This window comes from Chrysemys picta, chromosome 4, assembly GCF_011386835.1.
Source record: "Chrysemys picta bellii isolate R12L10 chromosome 4, ASM1138683v2, whole genome shotgun sequence".
In the NCBI taxonomy this organism is placed as follows: domain Eukaryota; kingdom Metazoa; phylum Chordata; order Testudines; family Emydidae; genus Chrysemys; species Chrysemys picta.
Genome location: NC_088794.1, coordinates 36,962,824 through 36,985,973, shown reverse-complemented (window position 1 = coordinate 36,985,973; position 23,150 = coordinate 36,962,824). Strand labels below are relative to the sequence as shown.

Genomic DNA, 23,150 nt, shown 5'->3' with positions numbered 1-23,150 from the left:
CTGATTCCCTTTGGTTACAATAAGAACTACTAGCGTAAACCCACTGAGGTCAACAGAGCTGCACCAGGAAAACATGTGGCCAGATGGCTTTCTCCACAGCAGAGCAGGCAGAGTGAACCGTTTTAACATTCGGGATTTTATTGCTCTGTACCTCTGTTTTTCTAGCAGAGGGATTTTTTTAATTATTACAATTAAGAATTATTCATATTATGGAGGCCCTTAGCAGCCCCAGCCAAGATGGGGGCCCCATTGTGCTAGGCACTACATGCACCGAGAGTAAGAGTGTATTCAGTGTTCCCCACAGTTTTTGCCAAGATGCGGTTTGACACCTGGCCAATTCCGTCTTCTCTCAATAGAAGCCCTAGCTGGCAAAGGCAGGCAGAGGTGCCCCACGGCATCAGGGTAAGGTCTTAATCTAAAACAAAGAACCCCTTAAAAATCCCCAGAATGAATGGTCCCTTGAAATGCAAACTCAAGGACCAGGAGAGATATGTCCCCGACGCAGCACTGCACCCTTAGCAGTTTTCTCTCTAGTCTGAGCTAATCCAGGTGTCTTTCCTCATTCAGATGCAGGCAGGTGAGCTGATGGAGTGAGACTGGTCTGTACTGAAGCACCAGCTAGGGGGTCTCAGGTGTGTGCAGGGAATCCTGGCCAGTGCTGCTTTGTCAGCTAAAACAGCTGATTTTTGTTTTTAAGCAGAAGCTACCGTGGGAGGGAATCCACTTCCCAGCATGTTTTGAGGGAGGCTTTTCCCTGCCCAACCTCTCAGTATTTCCCACCAAACCCCCAACTTTCCTGGTCCACACGATCCACCTCACCACAGCAATAATGAAGCTTGTCTACAGCGTTGAAGCAGCCCTCGGCCACATTCTTCACTGGGGCTATGGACTGAATAGCACAGTGCTAAGCAACATACCACAGGGTCCTGGGAGCGCCCCACTGCACTCCCACAGAGAGGGGGCTTCTCACGCTCAATAAGAGGAAGGCTCAGAAGTACTAGAGGAGCCTGTCAGTGTCTATATGCTGCAATCAAGGGGAGTTAATCCATGTTAAATACAGCAGCAGCATCCAGCCAGGCAGGGAGAGCACACCGTAATGGACACACACCAAGCTCACTGGCTGTGAAGTGGCTCCTAGAACTGAGGGCGGGATCCTTGCAGGAGGTCTGTCTAACTAGGTACATAGCCCCATGACCATTGTGTCAAAGTGGGTGCCCCACAGCACTCCTGGGATGTGGGGCAGCCCTGGTATTCCCATTGAGAGACTAGGTGACATGCCTAAAGTCCACTGGAAACCTGTAGCAGAGCAGAGAATTTAACCCAGGGCTCCAGTGCCTTGACTGCAAGTCTGCCCTTCTTCCCCTCAATTTGAATATCAGACTCCTTGACACCATGTCTTTCCCTAGCCTGCCATGTCTCAGCATCTTTGGCGTGTGCAAAAATCTTCTAGCAATGCCCTCCCCCCCCGAGTAAAACATGATTATAGATGATCATCCCACCTGGCTCCTTCCAGTAAGAAGCAGCCCATCTATCCGTGCCAGTCCATTGAACTGTATTGTTGTTATTGTGCAGGTTTGTATCAAAGGAAGTGTTGCTACTGCATTATTTTCAGTTGCATGTATTTCTCTCTCTTAGTCATGGTGGAAATAACCCACTCCATGTGTCCGTACATCACCAGTATCCCCCTCCTCACCCGAGGCCAGGCTGTTTCCAGATCCCCACCCACCCTGCCTTGGGTATACATGTCTCTGAGTCAACTCCCAACCACAAAATTTAGCACAAAGACATGTTCCCCGCAGTTCCCTCCACTGGCTCGAAGCAGAGGATATTTATGCTGGGGATAGATTGTAGGTTCTGGGGCTCTCAAAGCTCTTGTCATTAGCCTAAGGTGCCATATGCATGAGTGACTAGTTCCCAACATGGCCTGAAGAACTTGGTTCTTGCTCACTTATATTTTGGCTACAAATCTAATCCATACAGATTCTTCATAGCAAAATCCCCCCAACTCTCCCAGCCCGGGCACTTCTTGCCTTTCCTTGGCACTCCAGACCATCCATCCAAGCATGCCCATTGTCTCAAGTTCCTTATGATCCCAAGTGGAGAGAGAGAGAGATAGAAGCCTCCCTTTATTTGCCAGGCAGAGGCAGCTTGAAGTGGGATTTCAGCCCCAGGGCATTGTCCACTTCTTCTACCGGCTGCAGGTTGTGCCACTGGGCGATGGGTCGGCGGGGATTGGCCAACATGTCTGACCAGTGGCGCAGCTGGTTGCCCGTGGCTCTGCAGCCCAGGAACACCTTGCCAATCTGTTGGTTCTTGGTCACCTTGTCATGATCCCAGACTGAAATCACCAAGTCGATGTTCTGGAGGGAAGGCACAAATGGAACAGGTGAGAGAGAGAAGGAAGGAGGGGATGCATGGAAAGGGAGAATAAAGACAATAGGGGGCAGATAAAAAAGGAAGCAGAAGAAGAGGGTAGACAAAAGGATTCAGAGGAAAAGAAAATGAGGGAGCATGGCTAGAGAGAGAAGGGTGATTTTCCCATAGGGATGCCGTTGTAAAATGTTTTAATCCCTTGTCTCTGTGAGGGGTATGTTCTCTGTCTCCTAAAATGTACCACTGGCCCCTGAGCAAGTTGGCTGGGGCTGCCTATGGAGAGGCATGTAGGCCTCTGCAAGAGTGTGTATAAAATCAGTCAGGGAAGGGTTAAGTGGCTACTGTAGAGCAGATGCAGCTGGTTTGTTAACCCTACATGCTTAGTGGCCCTGTATAAAAGGAGGAAGAAGCCAGCCATGACTGGGGATGGGCTGATTGGACAGACTGACTGACTGGCATGCATCCCCACCTCTTCTTGAAAACAAAGTCTGAACTTTTATTTGGGATTTGGCTTATCCCCTGGAAAGGACTTGGAGGTTTGGCTGGGAGGGTCATGCTCACACCAGGGAGAGGGAGAACCCGCTCTGGGATGCTCCCCATTCCTTTCCATTACCTCCTGACCACTCCCCTGCTCCCATCTGTGCTACAGAAAAGTGTGAGAAATACAGTATCTGGGTCTGGAATGAAAAATGCATTCAGCAGGGCCCCTACACATCCCTAGTGTAAATCCGGGGTGACGGATTTCCTTTGAGGATGACAACATCAGCCAAGAGGGGGCAGCACCTGAAAGCCACTCACCCCCGCCCCCCACTCAAACCCTTCACCTCCCTGAGTTCCAAACTCCATGTCTGTCTGTATTGCAGGAGACCCCTGTATTGTAGGAGACACCACTTCATTTCCCTTAGCCTGGCAGAACAACTGAGCAAGGCTAAGCCACCATCACAATGGCAGCTCACGGCACCAACAGGACTATTTTTTTTGTTAGCACTCTCAGTTATAGCAGCCACCTCACAGCCAGTGACCTTGGGTTCATTGCTAGCGGTGCGTGTCTGTTACCGAATGCTCTCCCTGGCTGGGGAAACCTACCTGGATCTGGTTGAAAGGCACGTCAAAAGTAAATGCCTCATTGAAGTAGGGGCTTAAAGTGCTCTTCTTCACACCTGTCTTCTTCTTCTTCCATTTCTTCTTGTTCAAGATAAGCTGCACTTTGACGAAGGGGTCTGAGAAACAAAGAGAACGTAGGAAGGAGTGGAGGGCATGGCCAACCAGTATCATTAATGCTATCCCTTGGCGCAAAGATTTCCGCAGCTCGCCCATGAAACAGCTTCATGGAACATTGGCATTCAGAATTCTGCTAGCTTTCCTGGGAACTGGCCTCTGCATGGCTTTGCCAATGCACCTCGGTCCTGATCTAGAGGGCCCACTGCTGTTGTAGCCCACGGCCTTGCCAGTGCACCTCGGTTCTGACCTGCAGAAACCCCTGCTTTCCCAGCCCTGGGCTTCCCCCACAATTCAGCTAATCAACCTCAGTCCTGATTTGTGATATCTCCTGCAATTCCACACAGCTCTGCCAATGCACCTGAATCCCAACTTGCAGCCCTTCCTGTTACTCCTCACAATGGTTGTGATGGGGCAAAATGAGGAAGAGGGATAGACGCAAAGGAGAGGCACAGGGCATGGGGCTTCTAACCTCATATGCTAGGGGGTTCCTAGTTTAAACACAGCCCCATACACACAGAGGAGGTCTATCCTGTGCCCTTTCCACCCACAGACACAAAGTCCCCACACACACTGTTTGGGAGCCCCCAGAGCCCTTCTCCTGAAGACAAACGCAGAAGTTGCCTATTGTACAAGCTTTTGCCAAACTGTGTTACAAATCTATGTTTGCAGTGTTGTTGTAGCCATGTTGGTCCTAGGATATTAGAGAGACAAGGTGGGTGACCTTTTTCAACAGCAGAAGTGGATCCAATAAAAAAATATCACCTCACCCCTTATCTCTCTTGCAAATATATGGTGTTGGAAACTGGAACTAGACAATCAAACTCATTCTTCCCCATCACCTGAGGCTGAATTTGAATCCACAACTCATACCGTTGGTGCCTTCTGTATTTCTGCCTGTCTTATCTCCACTCCCATTATAGCAATAGGAGTCAAGCCTGAATTGTGCTGGGGCAGAGAGAGACCTGTGTTTAAGGAGAACCTGTCTAGTTGGAGCTTATCTGTCAATGCAGCATCATGGTGTGTCCTTCCTTGTGTGCCCCACACTCCCAAATCCCACACTGTACAATCATTGTGGGCCCTTCCTCCTTACCTGACAATCCACTTGAGTCCATCCTCTTGAGCTTCTTGGCTTCCAAGATCACCACAGTGAGCTTGCTGGTGCTGGGGATGTATCGGAGTGAGAAACAGATCTCCCCAAGGCGCTCTTGCTGTTAGAAACACAAAGTCAAAAGAGAAGTGATCAGTGAATGCTTGATGACAAGATCAGAGCAATATAGCCAACCCGGCCAATGCCAGGGGCCAGTGGGCCTCTATGGACTAGGGGTTAGCCTTTGGGCCAGTAGGACTCCAAGGGGTAGGGATAGGGTTACCAAGGGTAGGGATCTCCAGGGTAGGGTAAGGTCTGTGGCCAGTAGGGAACTTCAAAGTAGGCTTAGAGTTACAAAGGGTAAGCTTCTCTGGATTAGGATTATGCATGGGGCTGGTAGGGCTTCCCAGAGTAGAGTTAGGGTTACTAAGGTTCACTAGCTAGGATCAGACCTGGGTCCAGTAGCACTGCCCAAGCTAGTGTTAGTTTTACCAAGGGTGGAGCCCTCTTGGGTCAGGTTAGGCCTGGGGCTGGTCAGACTCCACAGGCTACGGTTAGGGTTACTAAGGGTGGGCCTTTCCAGGCTAGTGTTATGCCTGGGACAGGTAGGGCTCCCTGAGCTAGGGTGAGAGTTACTAATTGTAGGGCTCCCCAGGCTAGGGTTAGGGTTTCTAAAAGTAGGCCTCTCCGGGCTACGGTTAAGGTTACTGAGAGTAGGGCTCCCTAGGGTAGGGGTAAGGTTATTAAGGGTAGGCTTTTCTGGGCTAGGGTTTGGCCTGGGGCTCGTAGGGATTCCCACGTTAAAGTTAGGGATACTAAGGGTAGGGGTCCCTGGTATCAGGTTAAGATTCCACAGGCTAAGGTTAGCATTACTAAGGGGAGGGGCCCCCAGGGCTAGGATTAGTGATACTAAAGGGAGGAATTCCCCCAGGCCAGTGTTCCGTTCCTAAGGGGAAGCTAGGAATAGGCCTCAGGGTGGTAGGGCTTCTGTTGTCCCCTGTCCAGGGTTAGGGTGACTAAGGCTAGTGCTCTCCATCACTGCCTCTGCTGCACCTGTCCTGTGGATACACAAAGGAACTGGCCTGTGAATGCAACATCTTATTCCTGCATTTAATCAATTCTCCTAGAAGGATGCCACAGGACATGACCACAACAGTAAGGACACAGGTTACATCTCACGCTCCGGGGGGTTAGAAGTGGGAGAAAACTTCCAAATTTGAAATTTCAAACAAAAATTTTTGGTTGAAATTGCATAAAAAGAATGGGTGAAAATGTGAAAAAATGTTTAAATGATGTCCTGTTTTCTGATCTGCTCTAGTGTGGAATGATAGCCTCATACGTTGCAAGTCACAGTTCATCAAAGGCCACGTTCCTCTGGGGGCAAAGTTCATTGAAAATGTTGTCTCTTTTTTGTTGAAATTTTGATGAAATTGCCTATTTTTCAACACTTTGACCAGGTATACAGGTTGAAAAGTGGGACAACATTTTCATGGAAATGTCATTGAAAATACTATCCCAGTTTTTTGTTGAAATGTTGACAAATTTGCAAATTTTTGATCGGATCTGCTACACACTCCAGTGTGGATTTTTATCAGGTGAATAAATAATTTACAATTAATCTTGTATTCACTGAATTTTACCTCCCCCCACCCCATTTGCAAATAATCTTCAGACACACCAAGAAACTGTCCAGTTTTATAGCTAGACAAAATTAATAGCAAACTTCTAGTTGTTAATTAGGAGTATTACAACCAAAGCTACAAACTATAGTTCATGCTGTAACTGATGGGACTCATTTGCATAACTTATGTAACTATTTTATGTAACTCTAATTACATAAGTGGTATAATTTACAGTGAATAACCAGCATGGCATGAATTTTGAACTGTAGATTTGACTGTCATCTTCAACATTTGCATTTCACACTGTTTTGGTTAGTAGCATTTCATCCAACCAGAGAATAGAAACAATTCCACATGACTAGACAGCATTGCCAATTCTTGTGATTTATATTATGAGTCTCATAATATTTGGTGCTTTTCTTAAAACCCCAGCTCCTGGACTTCTGTCATTATAAGAGAATTTCCATTTTCAAACAAACAACTTTTTAAAAGTACAGGTCTAGTCTTCTGGCCCTCATGACTATAGAGGAAAGCTTGAAAATGTGAGCCTTAATGGCTCAAAAAGCAAGACAAATAAAAAGAACCCAATGTTTATTATTTTGAAAAATCTCATGATTTTGAAGTCAGGCCATGAATGATGGTGGGGGCGGGGTTGCTGACTCATGACTTTTGACTGCTTGGCTTAGCCATCCTGCTTCTGTAACCAACCATCTCAGCAGAAGTTGCAGTTCTCTGGTTATATATCAAACAGAGCAACTCAACGTTTGTTTTTGGCAAACATTCCAGCTACAAATGTGCTTTTCCTACTCCTTTGGGGGAGGAGCGAGTTATTTCACCCAGGCTCATGGAGCAGTTTACTACCCATAATCCCGGCCATCCATTCTGGCTTCTCCCACTCTTTACCCCTCTCCATCCCTTCCTCACTTATTGGCTCATTGCAAGGCACGTGGAGGGAGTAGCCTCTGCTCTCCTCGCTGTGTCTGGAGGGGAAATCTGAGCAACCAGGCAGGCTTTGCACCCCTGTGCAATTGAGTAAGGGTTGCAAAAGTCCTAGCCCAGGGGACTTCAGCAGAAGTATTTGCTGACGAGGGAGGTGCTGCTCAACACGAGTGAAAGTGATGGAATCAAGACTTCCATGGGGAGATCTGTGAGATATCTTGCCACTGGTTCAGTTTCCCTTTGCCCGCTTGCTGCTCCCCTCATTCTGGGGTTTGACTTGGATACCCACCTCCATCTTACTGGCAGCGGTGAGCTCTTGCCACTGCTCAATCACATGCTGAAGATCGAAGTCGCCCAGAGGCAGCCGGACCTCGCCAATGATGTCGTGTTTGGCAAAGCGGTTGAAGTCGTAGATCTGCATCACCAGGGTGGACTCGGACATCTCCGCCTGGGGAATCTGTCCAGGAGGAGACGAGAAAGGAATTGCAGTGTGGGAGTTAACAATACCACTGTCGTGCTCTTCTGTTGGAGCTCCGTCTCGTGAGTCTGGGGCAGCAGAGATGTAACAGAGCTTCCCTCACTCCATTGCCACTCCATTTCCCCTTGCGCTGAAGGCACATCTGGGCCTGGGCAGGCCCTCCTCCTCTCCCAAAGTGAGAGTCAGCCTCCATGGTCATTCAGCGCTAGGATTCCCAACACGCTACTCTGCTGGCCTGAAGCCCTGAGCAGGAAGGACCCCTGGGTCCTGGAAACCAAAGGAAGGAGAGAAGATTTGTTGCTGGGATCATTTGCAGGAGGGACCACTGAGAGGTGACAAGTTCCCATTTCCCACTCAGACTCAGCAGAAGAAACTGGCAGGACACAGCAGTGTTTGTACAAGAGACCAAAGCTTTACTCCTGCAGGTGTGTGTGTGTGTGTGTGTATGGTGCTGCACAACCGGGAGAGCAAACTGATTGTGCTGCAGCACACACATGAGTGAGGGATTCAGGGGGGGCAATGGAGGGGAGTGTGACAGAGCACTATTAGTAGCACCCTGGTTGCTGCAACACAGGGAAAAGTACAGGCTTCATTAAAGCCAATTTGTCAGTTTCTGCTGGGGATTAATGACCCTTGGGTGGTAATTGCTGGGCTAAGGAAGTAATTTGGCTCAGTAATGGGGAAGATGTAAGTGGGAGGAACAGGAGCTAGGGGGAAGCTCAGAGGGTGAGCCTGAGCTGAGGAGAGATGGCTGTGTAGAAGTCTCCTCTCACTGTATAAGCCTGCAATGCATTCAGTTATACTGTGTAAGTGAAGAATCAATAGCCACATGGTAAAAGGGTAACAATCTGGTGTGTGTTGGTGGTTAAGAGAGCCAGAAACAGACCAGGCAGTGTGGCACACTGGATAGTGACAGAGCCGCCCTGTGACGGGGGAAAAGGTGTAAGTATAAATGTAAGAAAATCTCAGACCCTCTTTCTTTATTCTCAAGAATCCAGGGCATAAAAGGGGGACATGTGGATAAGAATGGATGGGCCTGAGGAGAAATCTATCTTCTGCGTCTCTCCTCCTTGGCCCTATTCCTGCCACAAAGCAGGCGGATTTTGCTCTCACTTGTTTGCCTTGCTCTCGTACATGCCACACTCTGTATCTGCGCTGTGCAGGATCAGCACTAGCTATTTGATGTCTGCTCTCAGCTCACAAGCAGTGAGTCAAGAGCAACTTACAGCAGCAATGTGGATGAGAGGGAGTAGCTGAGAGCGTTTCTCACCTGGAAGGTGAAGGTCTCATTGAAGACAGGGTTCAACGTCTTCCGGTAAACCTTGCTTTCATACTTCTTCCTCATATCAGATGTTAGGTAGACAATAACGTATGGGTCAGAGGTCCCCCCACTGTCCATGGCCTTTAAATCTGCTGCCTGCTTCACTCCAACCTTCATCTGAAAAATATCAACAGCAAAAGGTTATTCCATGTAAGGAGGGAGAGCTGGCTCGGCTTTGCAACTTTCCAGGTGGCTGTAGGCAAAGTCTGTTGCAACTGGACACAGAAAAGCATGATAGGTGCTTTTTGTTGTAGAAAGCAATGTTGGGGGTGCTGTTATGGATCAGTAGCCAGGAAGGCAGAAGGGACCCTGATGGCCAACTGGCGGGCTAGGACCTCTTTAGTATCTGCAGCTGTGCCCACAGCTTTAGGGGAGGAACTGGAGCTGTGTGCACAGCAGAGGATCAGCATGCTGACTGGCTGGTGTGGGGGTGGAAAATGTGATGGGCAAGGGGAAAAGGTGCAGAGCTGGCTCTGAAACAGGGCCAGCTCCAGCTTTTTTGCCGCCCCAAGCGGCGAAGTTAAAAAAAAAAAAAAAAAAAAAGGAAAACCCGATTGAGCTGCTGCCGAAGTGCCGCCAAAGAAGAAGAAGGGGAATGAAGGACCCACCGCCGAATTGCCACCGGAGACCCGGACGTGCCACCCCAATACCGGACGGAGTGCCGGCTCTTTCTATTGGCCGCCCCAGGCACCTGCTTCCTTCGCTGGTGCCTGGAGCCGGCCCTGCTCTGAAAGGAGAGGGTTTGGAATGCGGTGAAGGAGGAGAATCTGACCATGCAAAAAAAAAGGCATTTCCTGCCACTTCCATCAGTACTAGGTAGCTCATCCTACCTCCTGGCTACGGAAGTTATACTCCAGGGAATACTGCAGCCTTCCTCGCTTCTCGTTCTCAAGCCCAGACTCCAAATCTTCCATATCTGGCTGGACCTACAGCAAGAAAGCAGCAGAATGTCTTCCAAAATAACAATGCTCATGAAGGTTCAAGACTGGGATCTTTGGGATTTCTCCATGGCTGGAGACTAGGGGCAACAATGCAGTTCTCTAACCATGTCCCCATATTCCAGAGATGATGCTGCCAGCCCAAGCTGCTTGGTCTTTCCTGAACAGATAAGAGTGAACCCCAAGCTCATTACACTGTACTGCAATGTGCTGCAGTCCTGGAGGTCACTGTTGTAAAGTCATGTTTAGATTGTGACAAATGATGAAAGGATCCCTATTACATTCTGGGAATATGAGTCTGAAGACCGGCCACACTGAAGTGAACCAAGCAAACAAAAATCAGGACAGCCTCAGGATTATGCAAGGCTCCATCAATAAGCCCCCGTAGTCCAAAAAGGGACACTGGTATGTCTTATTCTGCCACACTACACATAGATCTCTCTCATGCTGGCTGCTCCCAGACTCAAAGACACACTGCATCCTGTACTTCCGTTTTTCTTCCTCTATTTCCATATCTGATTAATTTGGAGCTCATGAAAATGGGTAACTCATAGCACTAACTAGAACCATAAAGTCATCAGACAGACAGGTGCTGGGGAAGTTCTCCATACACATCTGTGCTAAACCATCCTCATTCTGGCCTGCAGCACACATTGCTAATTTAGCTTGAGGTCGGTTCTGAACAGAAGCTGCCCCAGTTGGGGATTGGCCCTGCTTTGAGCAGGGGGTTGGACTAGATGACCTCCTGAGGTCCCTTCCAACCCTGATATTCTATGATTCTATGATTCCATGGCAAAACCCGTACGTTCTTGGCTCTCCAGCCTTGTCACTCAGCTCACTAGAACATGCTGCTGCTTCTGAGTGCATCTACCAGCTGTGGAGTAAGGCGGAGGAGGGGCAATGGGAGGGGCATACCAGGCTGGCAGTGGTGGCGCCATTGATGTTTTGCAAGTTGAGTTTCTCCTTCTTCTTGTGCTTCTTCTTACAACAGCAGCACTTGATGATGCAGATGAGGAAGAGGATGAGGAGAAGGCCTGCCGCGACTGCAATGGCGATGAGGGCCCATTTGGGTACTGTTGCACCGTTTTGGAAACAGAGAAATAAATGGGGTTAGATCACTTTTTATGGCATGCCTGTCTAGATAATCCCTGTTTCTAGGGAGAGAATGTTATCAGGACTCCTGAGTTATCATCTGAGCCCTGGGCATATCACTTAAGGCCCAAATGGTGGACTTTAGGCACCTACATCCACATTTAGGCACCTAAATAAAAGTGGTCTGATTTTCAGAGATGTTGAGCTTTTGCAACTCCCCCTGACCTAACTCAGAGCTGTGTGTGATCAGCACTTCTGAAAATGAGGCCACTCTGACTGACGTGCTGGAATATGGATTAATGAATTGTCCAACGCTTGGCACACCCATCTGAAAAGTCTGGCCTTATCTTCCCTGTGCCTAAGATCCTAGCTGTCGGGGTGGGGAGGCGGGGAATAACCCCATGGAGATAGATTAAGTGTCACATCCTGCACAAACACTGCCATGTCCTTTAAATCCCACCTGCTTACATCCCGGCAGGTTCCTTTATGTGCTTCCTGATCATCATGGGCTTGGAAGAGAATAAGAAGTAGTAAAGGGGTTGTGAATATCAGATCCGGCAGTGATATATGTTATGTTCCCAGCCATCATTAAATGATGTGTCATTTTGGTGGCAGAGGTCCCTCTGTTTGAGGAATCAGTGCAGGTCAGCGTGACAGAACCAGCATTGTAGCTGTGGGAATTCATATTTATTTACAGGTTAATATGTGGGCTCCCAGATGAGCTATATCTGTTCTTTGTTATGAAGATTGGCTTTGCTAAGCTCTTGTACTCATGGTCGAGTTTCGCCTGCAGTTCTGCAGCAATTGAACTGGCCTGGGAGTTCACTCCCTTGATGCAGGAATTTGCTGCAAAATACAAACTTTCACTTTGGAAAAAAAATGTTCATGGCTGAAAAAACTAAAGGTACAGAACATAACCAGATGTAACTGCTGCACTATTGCCTCCAGGAGTCCGGAGACAGCCTGGAATAATCGCTCTCCGACAGCCATGAACCACTGTGTTCATCTCACTAGGCTGTTAAATCTGAAACCTAAAGATACCAGTTTCCATGGCCACATTGTTCACTCTTTCCTGGCTGATCTTTCTATCAGAAACATCCAGCTAAACACCTCCTCCTGCCATCCCAAAATAAACACTATGCTGATTGCACGAGTCATTTTTAGATTTAACAGCTACCTATATTTTAAAAATGTATCAGAAACTGCCACTGGAGTGCAGCACAATCCAGGAATCAGGCCACAGAATTTCAGGCCCTTCCTTGGCCAAGCCCCTGGCGCCATGCTTATACCGTACAGCTTAACACAACCTTAAACTGTGGTGCCACTAGGTGGCGCTGTCATTTCCTAAATCCCCCCTTTCTTCGTTGCTCTTTCTAAGGTGCCCAGTGGCTATGGGAGCCCCCATTCGAACTTGGTCCTAAGGACATCACATCAAACCATCCTGTCTTTGAGTTTTCACTTCAGGTCACCATGAAGTGGAGCTGGAGGGGTGAAAAAGGCAAAGGAGCTGGTTGAGAGAAGGGACCACTAGGCTCTGAGGCCAGGAGCAGTGTCCTCAGTCTGCAGGGTTCACCTCTCTCCCTCCCTGGCTGCTGCTGGCAGAGGTTCGGAGGAGCTGAGGGTTTTAAAGCTTATAGGGGCAGCCATGGAGCTTTGGCTGGTGGCAGCCATCTGTGAGATCAAGGGTAAGTCCAAGAGGAAGCATGGTTGACTCACGATGAATTCAGCAAATAAATTAATCCCTGATGAACCCAACACTTGTGCCCACTCTGCCACCTTTAATTTACTCACAAGGTATTTTGTTAATAATGCCATCGATGAAGCCAGGCTTGGCAGTAGTCAGAGCAGCGGTCGTCGTGAGTGCACTGGGGGCAGTAGTGATGTCTGAACTCATTTTGTTAGCCATGAGTAGGTGTGGCCGACCTGAAGAAACAAACACGATAAATGGGAAATTAATTTCCTTTGCACTGTTTGTCTCTCCAGTCCCGGACTCCAGTAAGAGTAAATACATATAACACATGAAACAAACATAGTAAAATATGAGTAGCTTGGACCAGATCACCTCTGTAAGAATGTGTTAATTTGCATTATAATATTCAACCACTAGGTGTCTCTGTGTGCTGGACAGAATTCCAGACAGGTTGTAGTCCCTGATAAGCAACAGAGACAAAGCTGGGACTCAAGCTATGCGGAAGTCTGTTTGATTGTGTCGGTCATCTGTGCTTTTCTCTAATAAATGCCTCCTATTTAAGAAATACTGTGATTCTATGTAATGTGACAGTCTTCTCCTGCAGAGAAACTACTGGGAAAGGGACAGGGAGGATGAAAGCTCCATTCACCCTCATGGCGCTTACCTGCAACCATCGCCTCAGGTGGGAGAGATTTGAGGAGCTGGAGGTGTAGGAGTTCATGCTCCCTCCCAACCCTACAAATGTCAAGGATCCAGGAGGAAAGGAACTTCCTTCTCCACAGAAACAGGAGCCATTTGGCACTGACCTCTCCCTGTGGCAGCATGGCTGGAGCAGGAGTTGCGCTTGCATTGGCTGTATCCCCTGACTCAGTAGCAGCCTCAGAGGGGACCCGCAGTCGGTAATAGATGATCCCACAGAGAGCAGTTTCTCTCCTGCTCCATTCTCTTTCTTCCCCAGCCCTGCTCCTGAATTCCATTCCTGGGGCAAATGAATATCCACATGCAGCAATGGAGGGGAAGATAGTGGAAAGTCAGTGATCCATGCATGGAGTGCCCAACTCTGCATAGAGAATCATGGGCCCCTTGCATTTATAGGGTACCCATATGTCCCTAAGGATTCCAACATGCTTGGGAAGTGTTACAAACCACACAGACAGACCTCTGTTTTCACTCACTGAAATGCAACCCCCTCTGGGGTGGAACGTAAAAGAGGATTAGAAGCAGGCTTTAACTCCACACTGCAGTTGAGCACAGGAAGTGGAGAACACTGTGTCCAACTGAAACTACAGAACGTTAGTAAACTTGGAACACACTAGACACTAAGAACTGCATCATAATACACCATCTTCGTTATGATGCTGTGCAGGATCTGGGAGCCTCCAGTCCTGAGACATGACTGCATCTTCACCTCTGCTATGTTAATCACAGCCTCCAGCACTGGGATAGCATCTCATTACCTTTATAGAAGTGCACCATAGCATCTAGTATTGGATCCTTAAACCCTAGGCCATGACTGCATTACCGCTGTTCTATGAGAGCATTGCATCTGGCACCCACCAGCGTGGAGACACAGTAATATGGCCAGTGGGACATTACAGCATGGACAGGTGGAAAGAAAGAAGAGTTGTGTCATCCATGAATGTCCAGGAACCACACATCAGCCTTTTTTTCAGAATTAACAGGAAGAGATTTATTATTAAACGAATCAACAAGGAGAAGAGAGGTTTGGGATATGTGTACGTGAGGGTGCTAACAATGGAACAGGCCCCATTACTCAGCTGAGCAGTAACTCACACAACTAGTCCCATTGACTTCAATTATTTATATGACTATAGCACCTAGAGGTGCCATCAAGATCAGGGCCTCGTGCTAGGCCTTTTACATACACAGAGTGAGAGACAGTCCCAAGCCCAAACACCTTACAGTCTAAATAGACAAAACAGACAAAGAATGGGAGAAACAGAAGCACAGAGAAGAAAAGTGACACACCTTTCCTGTCTCCTGGGCCAGTGCAATAGCTATTTGACCATACTGTCTCCCCTGGGGGTAACCATGAATAATAGCTCAGCGTTGTGCACAAAGGGGTCACAATCTGGCCTAATGTTGTCTGAGTGGGAAGCAAAAGGAAAAATTGCTGTGATAGTGAGTCAGCAATCAGAGAAGTCCTTAGTAGGGACTTCAGCAGGAGGCAGTGTGTGCTAGTGGATGGAGCACTGGACTGGGAGTCAGGAGACCTGGTCTATTCCTGGCTCTGCTACTGCCCTGCTGGGTGACCTTGGGCAAGTTACTTCATCTCTGTGCCTCAGTTTCACCATCTGGAAAAGGGGGATAATGATTCTGACCTTTGTAAAGTGCTTTGAGATCTGCTGCTGAAAAGCTCTAGGTATTATTAGTATTATTACTAGGAATGTTTACACAATTACAATATACAAGGCCCTTCCCCCAAGGAAGAGTGCGCAACACCCGTCCATGAACATGCTGGGTGTTGGCCAGTCAATAATCAAAGCCAGGTGTGTGGATCTCCTCCCTGGAATAATATTACTCAATGCCACGCCAGACTGATGTGATGGACACTGCAAAGTATGTGCCTATTTACCTTGGCTCCCAGCAGCCACTTGCTGAATGTGAGCTTGTCTGCATTTAATGAGAAAATGCAAGTGTATATTGCCTGCCACACTGCCACTCAGCAAAGAGACAAGTCATGGGCAGAGAATATTCCTAAAGAGAAATTTCCCTTGGCTGAGTTTTGGTGAGAATGTTTCATAACAGTAATAAATGTACACAGAGCTTTTTGTTTTCAAAGTGATTCACAAACCTCAACTAAGGATTTAATTAAATTCAAGGCTATTATAACTTGCAGTATAGTAGTATCTAGAGGCCCCAACTGAAATCAGAGTTCTGCTAACACTGAGCACTTTTGAAAATCCCATGTAAATTTCCAAACATCCGGCAGGCAGAACAAAGAACGGACTCTATTCAGTGCTGAAGAAAGGCATTTTAGAATCCCGAGCACACATTTGTCTGAACTAAAATTACTCCAAAGCAGCCATTAGAAAGTACTTTAATTAATTTTGTTTTAACTTTAGTGAAAAAACTCTCTTTAATTTAAATATTCCCCTGCAGTTACAGCGACCCTAACCGGCTGCTAGTGCTGTGAATTAGAAAGTGAAAACTGTAAACAAAAGTGAAAGTAACCTGTGCAGTTATGTCCCTCCAAGCTTCATGAAATGCAAAAAGAGAATCCATAAGAATGGTGCAAAGCAAATTAGATTTTTAATGGTCTTGCACTTTTAATAATCCAATATGGTGTGTTCAGTACCCCAGGTAAAGAACATTGGGTTTCTAATTGTGTGCATTTCCCCCCTGAAACCTGTGTGTAAACTGTCAGATTAGAAATATATTCCCATTCACACTTTCTATAGTGCAGGAATTTCTACTGCCTTTGCCGCATAATAGACGTCTATAGTGATGCCCAAATTTCTGAACTGTGCTCAGACCACGCATCCAGACGAAGGAACAAAAACGCCACGTACACCCCTATGCCTAAGGCAGCAAGATACTGGGTCCAGGTATTGTAGAGATATGTTTATGAAAGATTGTGATTTGGAGATGCTCTCTCATAAGGGATAGTGTTGTGAGTGTGGGAATTTGGAGATGTACCTAGGGAGGGTGGCGGGGACCACATGGCTGTGGGCCGCAGCTCACTACAGAAGCTCTCCAGTTTGTTTTATTAAAGTTTTATTCCTTTCTCATTCACTGGCTTGTTATTTAATGAGCCCCAAGATTGTTACAGGCATGTAGTAGTAATAGGGTTACCATATCTCATAAATAAAAAAAGAGGACCCTCCACGGGCCATGGCCCCGCCCATTTCCCCACCCCTAGCCCCCCCCACCTCCGCCCCTTCCCCCACCCTAACTCCGCCCCCTCCTCCCTCCCACTCCCAGCCAGGGGGAAAGGGCTGCCCCAGTGCTACCAGCTTCACGGTTTGCCGGGCAGCCCCCAGACCCTGCGCCCCCAGCCGGCGCTTCCCCAGCGCAGCTGGAGCCTGGGAGGGGAAGCGCCCAGCCGGGGGCGCAGGGTCTGGAGGCTGCCCAGCAAACCGTGAAGCCGGTAGCGCTCGGGCTTTGGGCAGCCCCTATGCCTCCGGACCCTGCGCCCCCAGCCGGGCACTTCCCCTCCGGGGCTCCGGCGGCTCTGCGTAACTTACACTGTATAAGTTACACAGAGCCGAAGAGGAGCAGAGCCCCCGCAGCTGGAGGCTCTGCTCCTCTTAGGCTCTAAGAGCCGGGCTGCCCCAGAGCTACCGGCTTCGGGCAGCCCCGTGCCTCCGGACCCTGCGCCGCCGGAGCCCGGGAGGGGAAGTGCCCGGCTGGGGGCGCAGGGTCCGGAGGCAAGGGGGCTGCCCGAAGCCGGTAGCTCTCGGGCAGCCCGGTTCTTAAACAGAGCCTCCAGCGGCTGCGGCTCTGTGTAACTGACACTGTGTCAGTTACACACAGCCCGGGCGGCTGGAGGCTCCAGCCACCCCCGCTCTATTTAGGAGCCAGGCTGCCCGAGCGCTACCAGCTTCGGGCAGCCCCGTGCCTCCAGATCCTGCGCCCCCAACCGGGCACTTCCCCTCCCGGGCTCCCGCGGCGCAGGGTCTGGAGGCACGGGGCTGCCCGAAGCCGTTAGCGTTCAGGCAGCCCGGCTCTTAAACAGAGCCGCCATTTTCCCGGACATGTTCGGCTTTTTGGCAATTCCCCCCGGACGGGGGTTTGACTGCCGAAAAGCCGGACATGTCCGGGAAAAAGAGGACGTATGGTAACCCTAAGTAGTAAGCAAGGTTATTTGCCTGCGTACTCCCTCGTGGAGCAAGCGAGCAAGGAAGGGTGAGGAACAAGCATAACCTTGGCTCCAACTCCCTACTCATTGAGCCAGCTTGGGGTAAGTAGGACTTTACTGATGGTAAGGTAAATTCCTACTCCAGGAGAGCAAGAAGGAAGCATTGGGACTCAAAGGGGAGTCTCTGAGGCAAAATGGCTCCTGGGGCTACTCCCTGGTTGATGCAGCTTTGGCCTCACCCCTTGCTCAGGGTTGTGTGCTTGAGTTACAATCTAACCCTAGGAATATACAAGTTGTGGGACAATAAGCTGGTTCCTCCTATACACATGGAACAAATGGATCTTTGGCATGTGCCACGCCCTCGAGATAGCTACGGCAAACAAACAGTGATAACTCTCCGCTGGCATCCGGAACAGAATGTCAGGAAAAATGTCCCACTGCACTGAATGATGTGGATTTTATCAAATTCATAGTATCCAGTTCACGCACAAACAGGCACACACAAATGCCAGCATGCACAAGGACAGGCATGTGATCAGAGACTCAGAGATACTTACTCTAGATGTAAACATGCACCCACACGGACCTACACACGTATGCACATATTGTAAATACTGAATGTACACATACAGACATGCATATAGTAAAAATAGACACATAACTACTGTCACACAAGCACATATCAATATAGACATACTTACAAATACATTCACACATGTAATGGATAGCTACAAATGCGCACACACATGCTCTATACATACACACACACACAGGGCCTAGTTCTCATTTATATTGTGGCCCCTTTATATTGCTCTGGCAGCAAAGAGGGGCCGTAAAGTCAGAGTACATTACACCACTGCCAGAGTGGTTTAAAAGGGCCTGCGTGTACATGAGAATCAGGCTCATGGTCTGCATCTATGCACTGCCACGTTCACCAGGCAGACTGTCTAACTGTTTATTGGCAGGAGCCTTAGAAATGGGAAGGAGGGAAGGAAAACTCATGCTCAAATGGCTGAGGCTCAATGGTAGAAAACAATAAAGTAAGAGAAGGAAAAGACCACAGATACTTCTGTATCATCTTTCACCAGATCTCAAAGCATGATATAAAATTAGCTCTATGACACTCCTTTGAGGGAGCTAAAGGATCTCATCCTCCACCTCTGGGATGGAAATACGGCAGCTGCTAAACACACAACAACACTACCAGGGCCGGCTCCAGGCACCAGCCAAGCAAACTGGTGCTTGGGGCAGCAGCTTGTAGGAGGCGGCATTCTGCCCAATCCTAGGGCGGCACGGCCGCTTTTTTTTTGTTTTGTTTTTTTGGGTTTTTTTGTTGTTGTTGTTGTTCCGCTCCGGCTGCCCTGTAGGGGGCAGCGGCGTGGAGGACGGGAGTGCCCTGCAGCAAGCCCAGCAGGGCAGCCCACGTCTTTCCCTCCCAGCCAACCAGAGTGGTGCGGAGCCCTCCCGGCAGGGGGCACGGTAGGAGGGGCCGCGTTGCAGCACCCCGCTGAAGCCCTGGCCGCCCCCCTTCTCTCTCTCCCCGCTCCCTCCCACTTCCCCCACATCTGCAGGGAAGGGAGTCCCCCTGCACCCGCGCTCCGGCCGCGCCGCAGGGCTTTTTTTGTTTGTTTTTTTTTGCTTCGCTGTTCCGGCTGCCGCAGGTTTTTTTTTTTTTTTTGCTTGGGGCAGCCAGAAAGCCAGAGCCGGCCCTGAACACTACACAACAGTTTAGGATAGGAGGTGAAGAACAAGGTATCCAACTGAAACCGCAAGGGGATTTGGTAAGGACAGCAGGGACTAACACCCCTGCTCATTCTAAAAATGCCACAGAAGTTTTAATGCATTGGCTGCAGGACAGTACTGAGATTCAGGGGAAGGGCTGTGTGGGAAACTTGCTGGCTCCCCTGTTGTTATCCTTTTTCACCTTTCCTTCTCTAGCACCCAACTCCTCCAGGCCCGGGACAGCTTTCTTCTGAGGACCATACTTCATCTACCACGAATGCAACTTTTATGCCTGGCTACACACCCTCGAGTGACGTTCAGCCTGAGAATGGGTGTGCGCCTGTCGCAGATTAACGTGTGGGTGTGTGTACACACAAAGGTGGGAACCGGGTGTCCGCAGCAGCTCTTTCCCTGCCTGTTAATTGCCTGGCAACGCTCCTGCTTTACTAGGTGTTGTTAAAGGTCAGAGATTAGTGTCCCAAGGCCACCTCCCCAAGAAGTCTCTCCAGGCACCTAATTACTAAACATTGCAGAAAATTGGTTTCTGGTGCTATTCTCCTCCCAACACCTTCTGTAACCCAAGGGCTCTATTAACATTATGGGCCAGTTCCTCCGCTGGTGTCAATTAGCATCACACCACTGACATGAGTGGAGAGATGCTGACTTTTATATACAGGGACAGCTCCTCAATTGGTGTCAGCCCATCAACATTCCCTTCGATGGTGCTCTGCTAATTAGCACAGCTGAGGGCCTGTCCCTATATATAGAAAGCCGGTGATGGGCTGTCTTGTGTTTGATAGCTAGGATACCAGGTTGATTTTCCGAGGCTTAACATCAATCAAAAACAGCTAGTCACATGTGGTCAATCTGTGTGTGTAATGGGGCAGGGATTAGCCCTGGTGCATTAGCAGAGCTGGTCAGCTTTCTCAATTTCCCCTCAAGCAGGAAGAACTGAGAAGCAAGACATTTTACTTCTCTGCTCCCTCTTTATGCTTCAAATCCCAGGGCCCCATTCTTTTTCCACTGCATCTGAGCAACTGCCACTGACTTCAGTCCCAGTTACTGCTATTAGGTGAAAGAAATATCCTGCCCCAGTATTTTCCACTGCAATACTCTTTCTGCAGGAGAAAGTTAGTACAGAGCTGGAGGGGTTCTGCTGTTCTGGTAGAGAGTAGGGATAAATCTCTGAGCTTTATAGGGCAGTCGCAGGCCCCTCCATCCTGGCTTGTTTGTATGGGAGGATCTCTGGGGATGGGGGAAGCTGCTATCCAGTTGGAAGTGTTCATTTGAGCTATGGTTGTTCCAATTTAGGTTGGTCGTGTGGAAGACAGTGGTTACGGTGGAAGGAAGCAGAAAGCTGTGCAATATGGATCACTGGTGGTGGTGCCAGAGCTTTTTATACCTAGGCCATCTTGGTAGATTGTAGGTTCACATTAGGGGGGTCTTTCACATCCATTAATATAACAGGGGCGGACCCACAAGAAGTGCAGGTGCAGTTAGCTCTGAGATTTTGATGGGGAGGGACTGCTCTCCCCCCAACAAAGTTGAGTTGAGTTCCAAAGAGATCTAGAGATTGGATGGTGCAATATTGGTATTGGTGCAAAACCAGATCCTCAGCTGGTGTAAATCAGTAGCTTTTCAATGGACCTCCAGGGAGCTATGCTGATTTACATCAGCTATGGGGCTGGCCCAGGGTAAATATCGGATACCCTATCCAGTCAGGTGAACAAGTAGGAGCGAGCAAACAACAGCCCATCAAGGAAGATTCTTTTCCCCAAAAACTACACAAGCAAATAAATACTTAAAGATAGTTACTAGCCAGTCAAAAACTAAAGATGAGTGAATACTGCAAAATATTTTCTGCCAATATTTTCTCAACTATTTGCACTCATTTCAGCTAACCCTGCAGGCTTTTCTGAGTTTATTTTCCATGAATAGTCTAACAAATGAGTTTCCAGGGTGGTCTTGCATTTAAGGCACTGGATAGCGACCCAGGATATCTTGGTTCAGTTCTCCTCTCTGCCACAGACCTCCTGTGTGACCTTGAGCAAGTCATTCGACCAGACTCCAGAATAAGAATTCTTTGGAGACATTATTCAATGAATAACTTTGGTAACAAATAAACTGGAGAAAATCACAATTTGTTTGTGGAGCATTCATAAACAGAAAAAAATCGGAGAATTATGTGGCCTAAATGCTTCATTAGGCATTAATGGCCAAGTTGTACTAGAAACTAAAGAGTATCGGTTGGATTTTCTCTGATTTGAGCAGGTTGCTTCCTGCCATGATATAATGGAGTAGATCCCATGGCAAGACTAGCAAATAGAAGCCCCCTATGGGTTTTCATTCTCCATAGACAGGCCCCGAACCTTCTGCACCTTCCAGATGATTTGTGCTGCTCTGGCAATTCAAAGCAGCCCTAAAGCTGGCTTAACTGGTTACTTCAAGACTTCTCTTGTCTACAGGGGATCTTCAGGGGGCAAGTTGCCATAACAATCCGTACACTGCCCCCACTTCTGGTCATGTGGAAAAGGGGGCATAGTCCTGGTGTCCCTATCCCACAGTGATCCCCAGGTGCTGGAATGGCCCCTTAGCACCATGGGTAGATGGTGTAAATCAAAGCCACCTTCAGACTGCTGTAGCTTGCTCTTATGGACGTCTTCACCCACTTCCACTCTCCCTGAGTTGTGCTGTGTGTATTATGGGCCCACCCAAGGATTTGGCCCAGAATCTTTGCTTTCAATGGCCAGATTGTCAGCTGGTGAAAAATGGGGTAGTTCTAATCTGTAGTTATGCTGATTTATGCCCGGGCAGGATCTGGCCCCATGATATATAAAATATGCAGTGACACATAAAAGGTCATGTCATAGCACATATTTCTGAAATCTTTCCTCAAATGGCCAACTTTATACTAGACTTTATACAACTTCCCTCAATAGTTTGCATAGAAGTGAAGCATGGAACTGATTTCCTTTCCCCAAATCTCCTCTCCCCTCAACCCCATCAGGCAGTATGCTGCATGCTAGATAGTTATTGGCCTGCCAGTCGGCGAGATGGCTGCATTTCAACAGAGCTGTATGTATATTGTCTGTAAAGAACTTTGGGTCCCATCAAGATGGAAGGTGCTACACCATCGTTGTACAACAGTACTATTTGCTTTGCAGTGCATTTGATCGGAGACAGAATAAATATACAGGAAATACCTTTATTCTGACCACCAAAGTTGGACAATGAACAATTCTGCTTATTCTGTGGGTGACTGCAGTAAACAATAGAGCTGAAACTAGCAAAAATCCATATTTGCCCACTAGCCTTTGAACGCTTAACATTCTGCAGACAAGCCCCTCCAGCCATCCCCTAATGGGCAGGAAATGAATGCTGTGCACAGGAATGAATATACCGAAGCCACCGGGCACTAAGCTGATTGTACAGAATAAAACTTGGCTTCGTTCTGGGATTTCCCAGGAGAGAGATACTCATTATCACTGAGGGAGATACATCTGAGCTTGAGGGCAGACTGGGATCTAGGTTACAGCTCCTATAGAAGTCAATGGGGTTGCACACAGAGTGGAATTTGGCCAGTCATTTTGTATCAGATAAGCAGGTAGGAGCTATATAAGGGGAAGGAAACCACTTACCTCTTTGTTTCCAGCCTCCCTTTTTCCCACCTTAGCAACAGCTGAGCCCTTCTCCTGGGTCTATTGATTCCTCTCCCTACCTCAGAATCTGAAAAGGACCCATTATTGTGGGGCCCATTAGCCCTCAGCTCAGCACACGGAGCTGGTGGCTCACAGCAAGGATCACCGTGTCTCTGTACAGTGCAGCCCAAACAGGAAATTCTTCTT

At 48.3% G+C, this 23,150-nt stretch overlaps 1 protein-coding gene across 1 annotated transcript; it reads right to left on the bottom strand.

Annotated features, from left to right (window-relative positions):
- Positions 1–115: 115 nt before the first annotated feature.
- Positions 116–23,144, bottom strand: SYT8 (synaptotagmin 8). Its single transcript, XM_024102174.3, has 9 exons — positions 22,944–23,144; positions 12,863–12,994; positions 10,895–11,052; positions 9,872–9,967; positions 8,991–9,158; positions 7,532–7,699; positions 4,685–4,802; positions 3,460–3,593; positions 116–2,360 (listed from the first exon to the last, which is right to left on the bottom strand). Exons 2-9 carry the CDS (start codon positions 12,975–12,977, stop codon positions 2,127–2,129), a joined length of 1,191 nt encoding a protein of 396 aa, XP_023957942.2. The 5' UTR covers positions 12,978–12,994; positions 22,944–23,144; the 3' UTR covers positions 116–2,126.
- Positions 23,145–23,150: the final 6 nt, after the last annotated feature.

Bases quoted from the DNA above. Each gene is read 5' to 3' on its own strand.
- SYT8 (XM_024102174.3), bottom strand. From the start codon at position 12,977: ATGGCTAACAAAATGAGTTCAGACATCACTACTGCCCCCAGTGCACTC. The intron at 9,968-10,894 runs GTATGCCCCTCC...TTCTTGCTGTAG, and splicing joins GCGCCACCACTGCCAGCCTG to GTCCAGCCAGATATGGAAGA. The intron at 4,803-7,531 runs GTGGGTATCCAA...TGTTTCTAACAG, and splicing joins CCGCTGCCAGTAAGATGGAG to CAAGAGCGCCTTGGGGAGAT.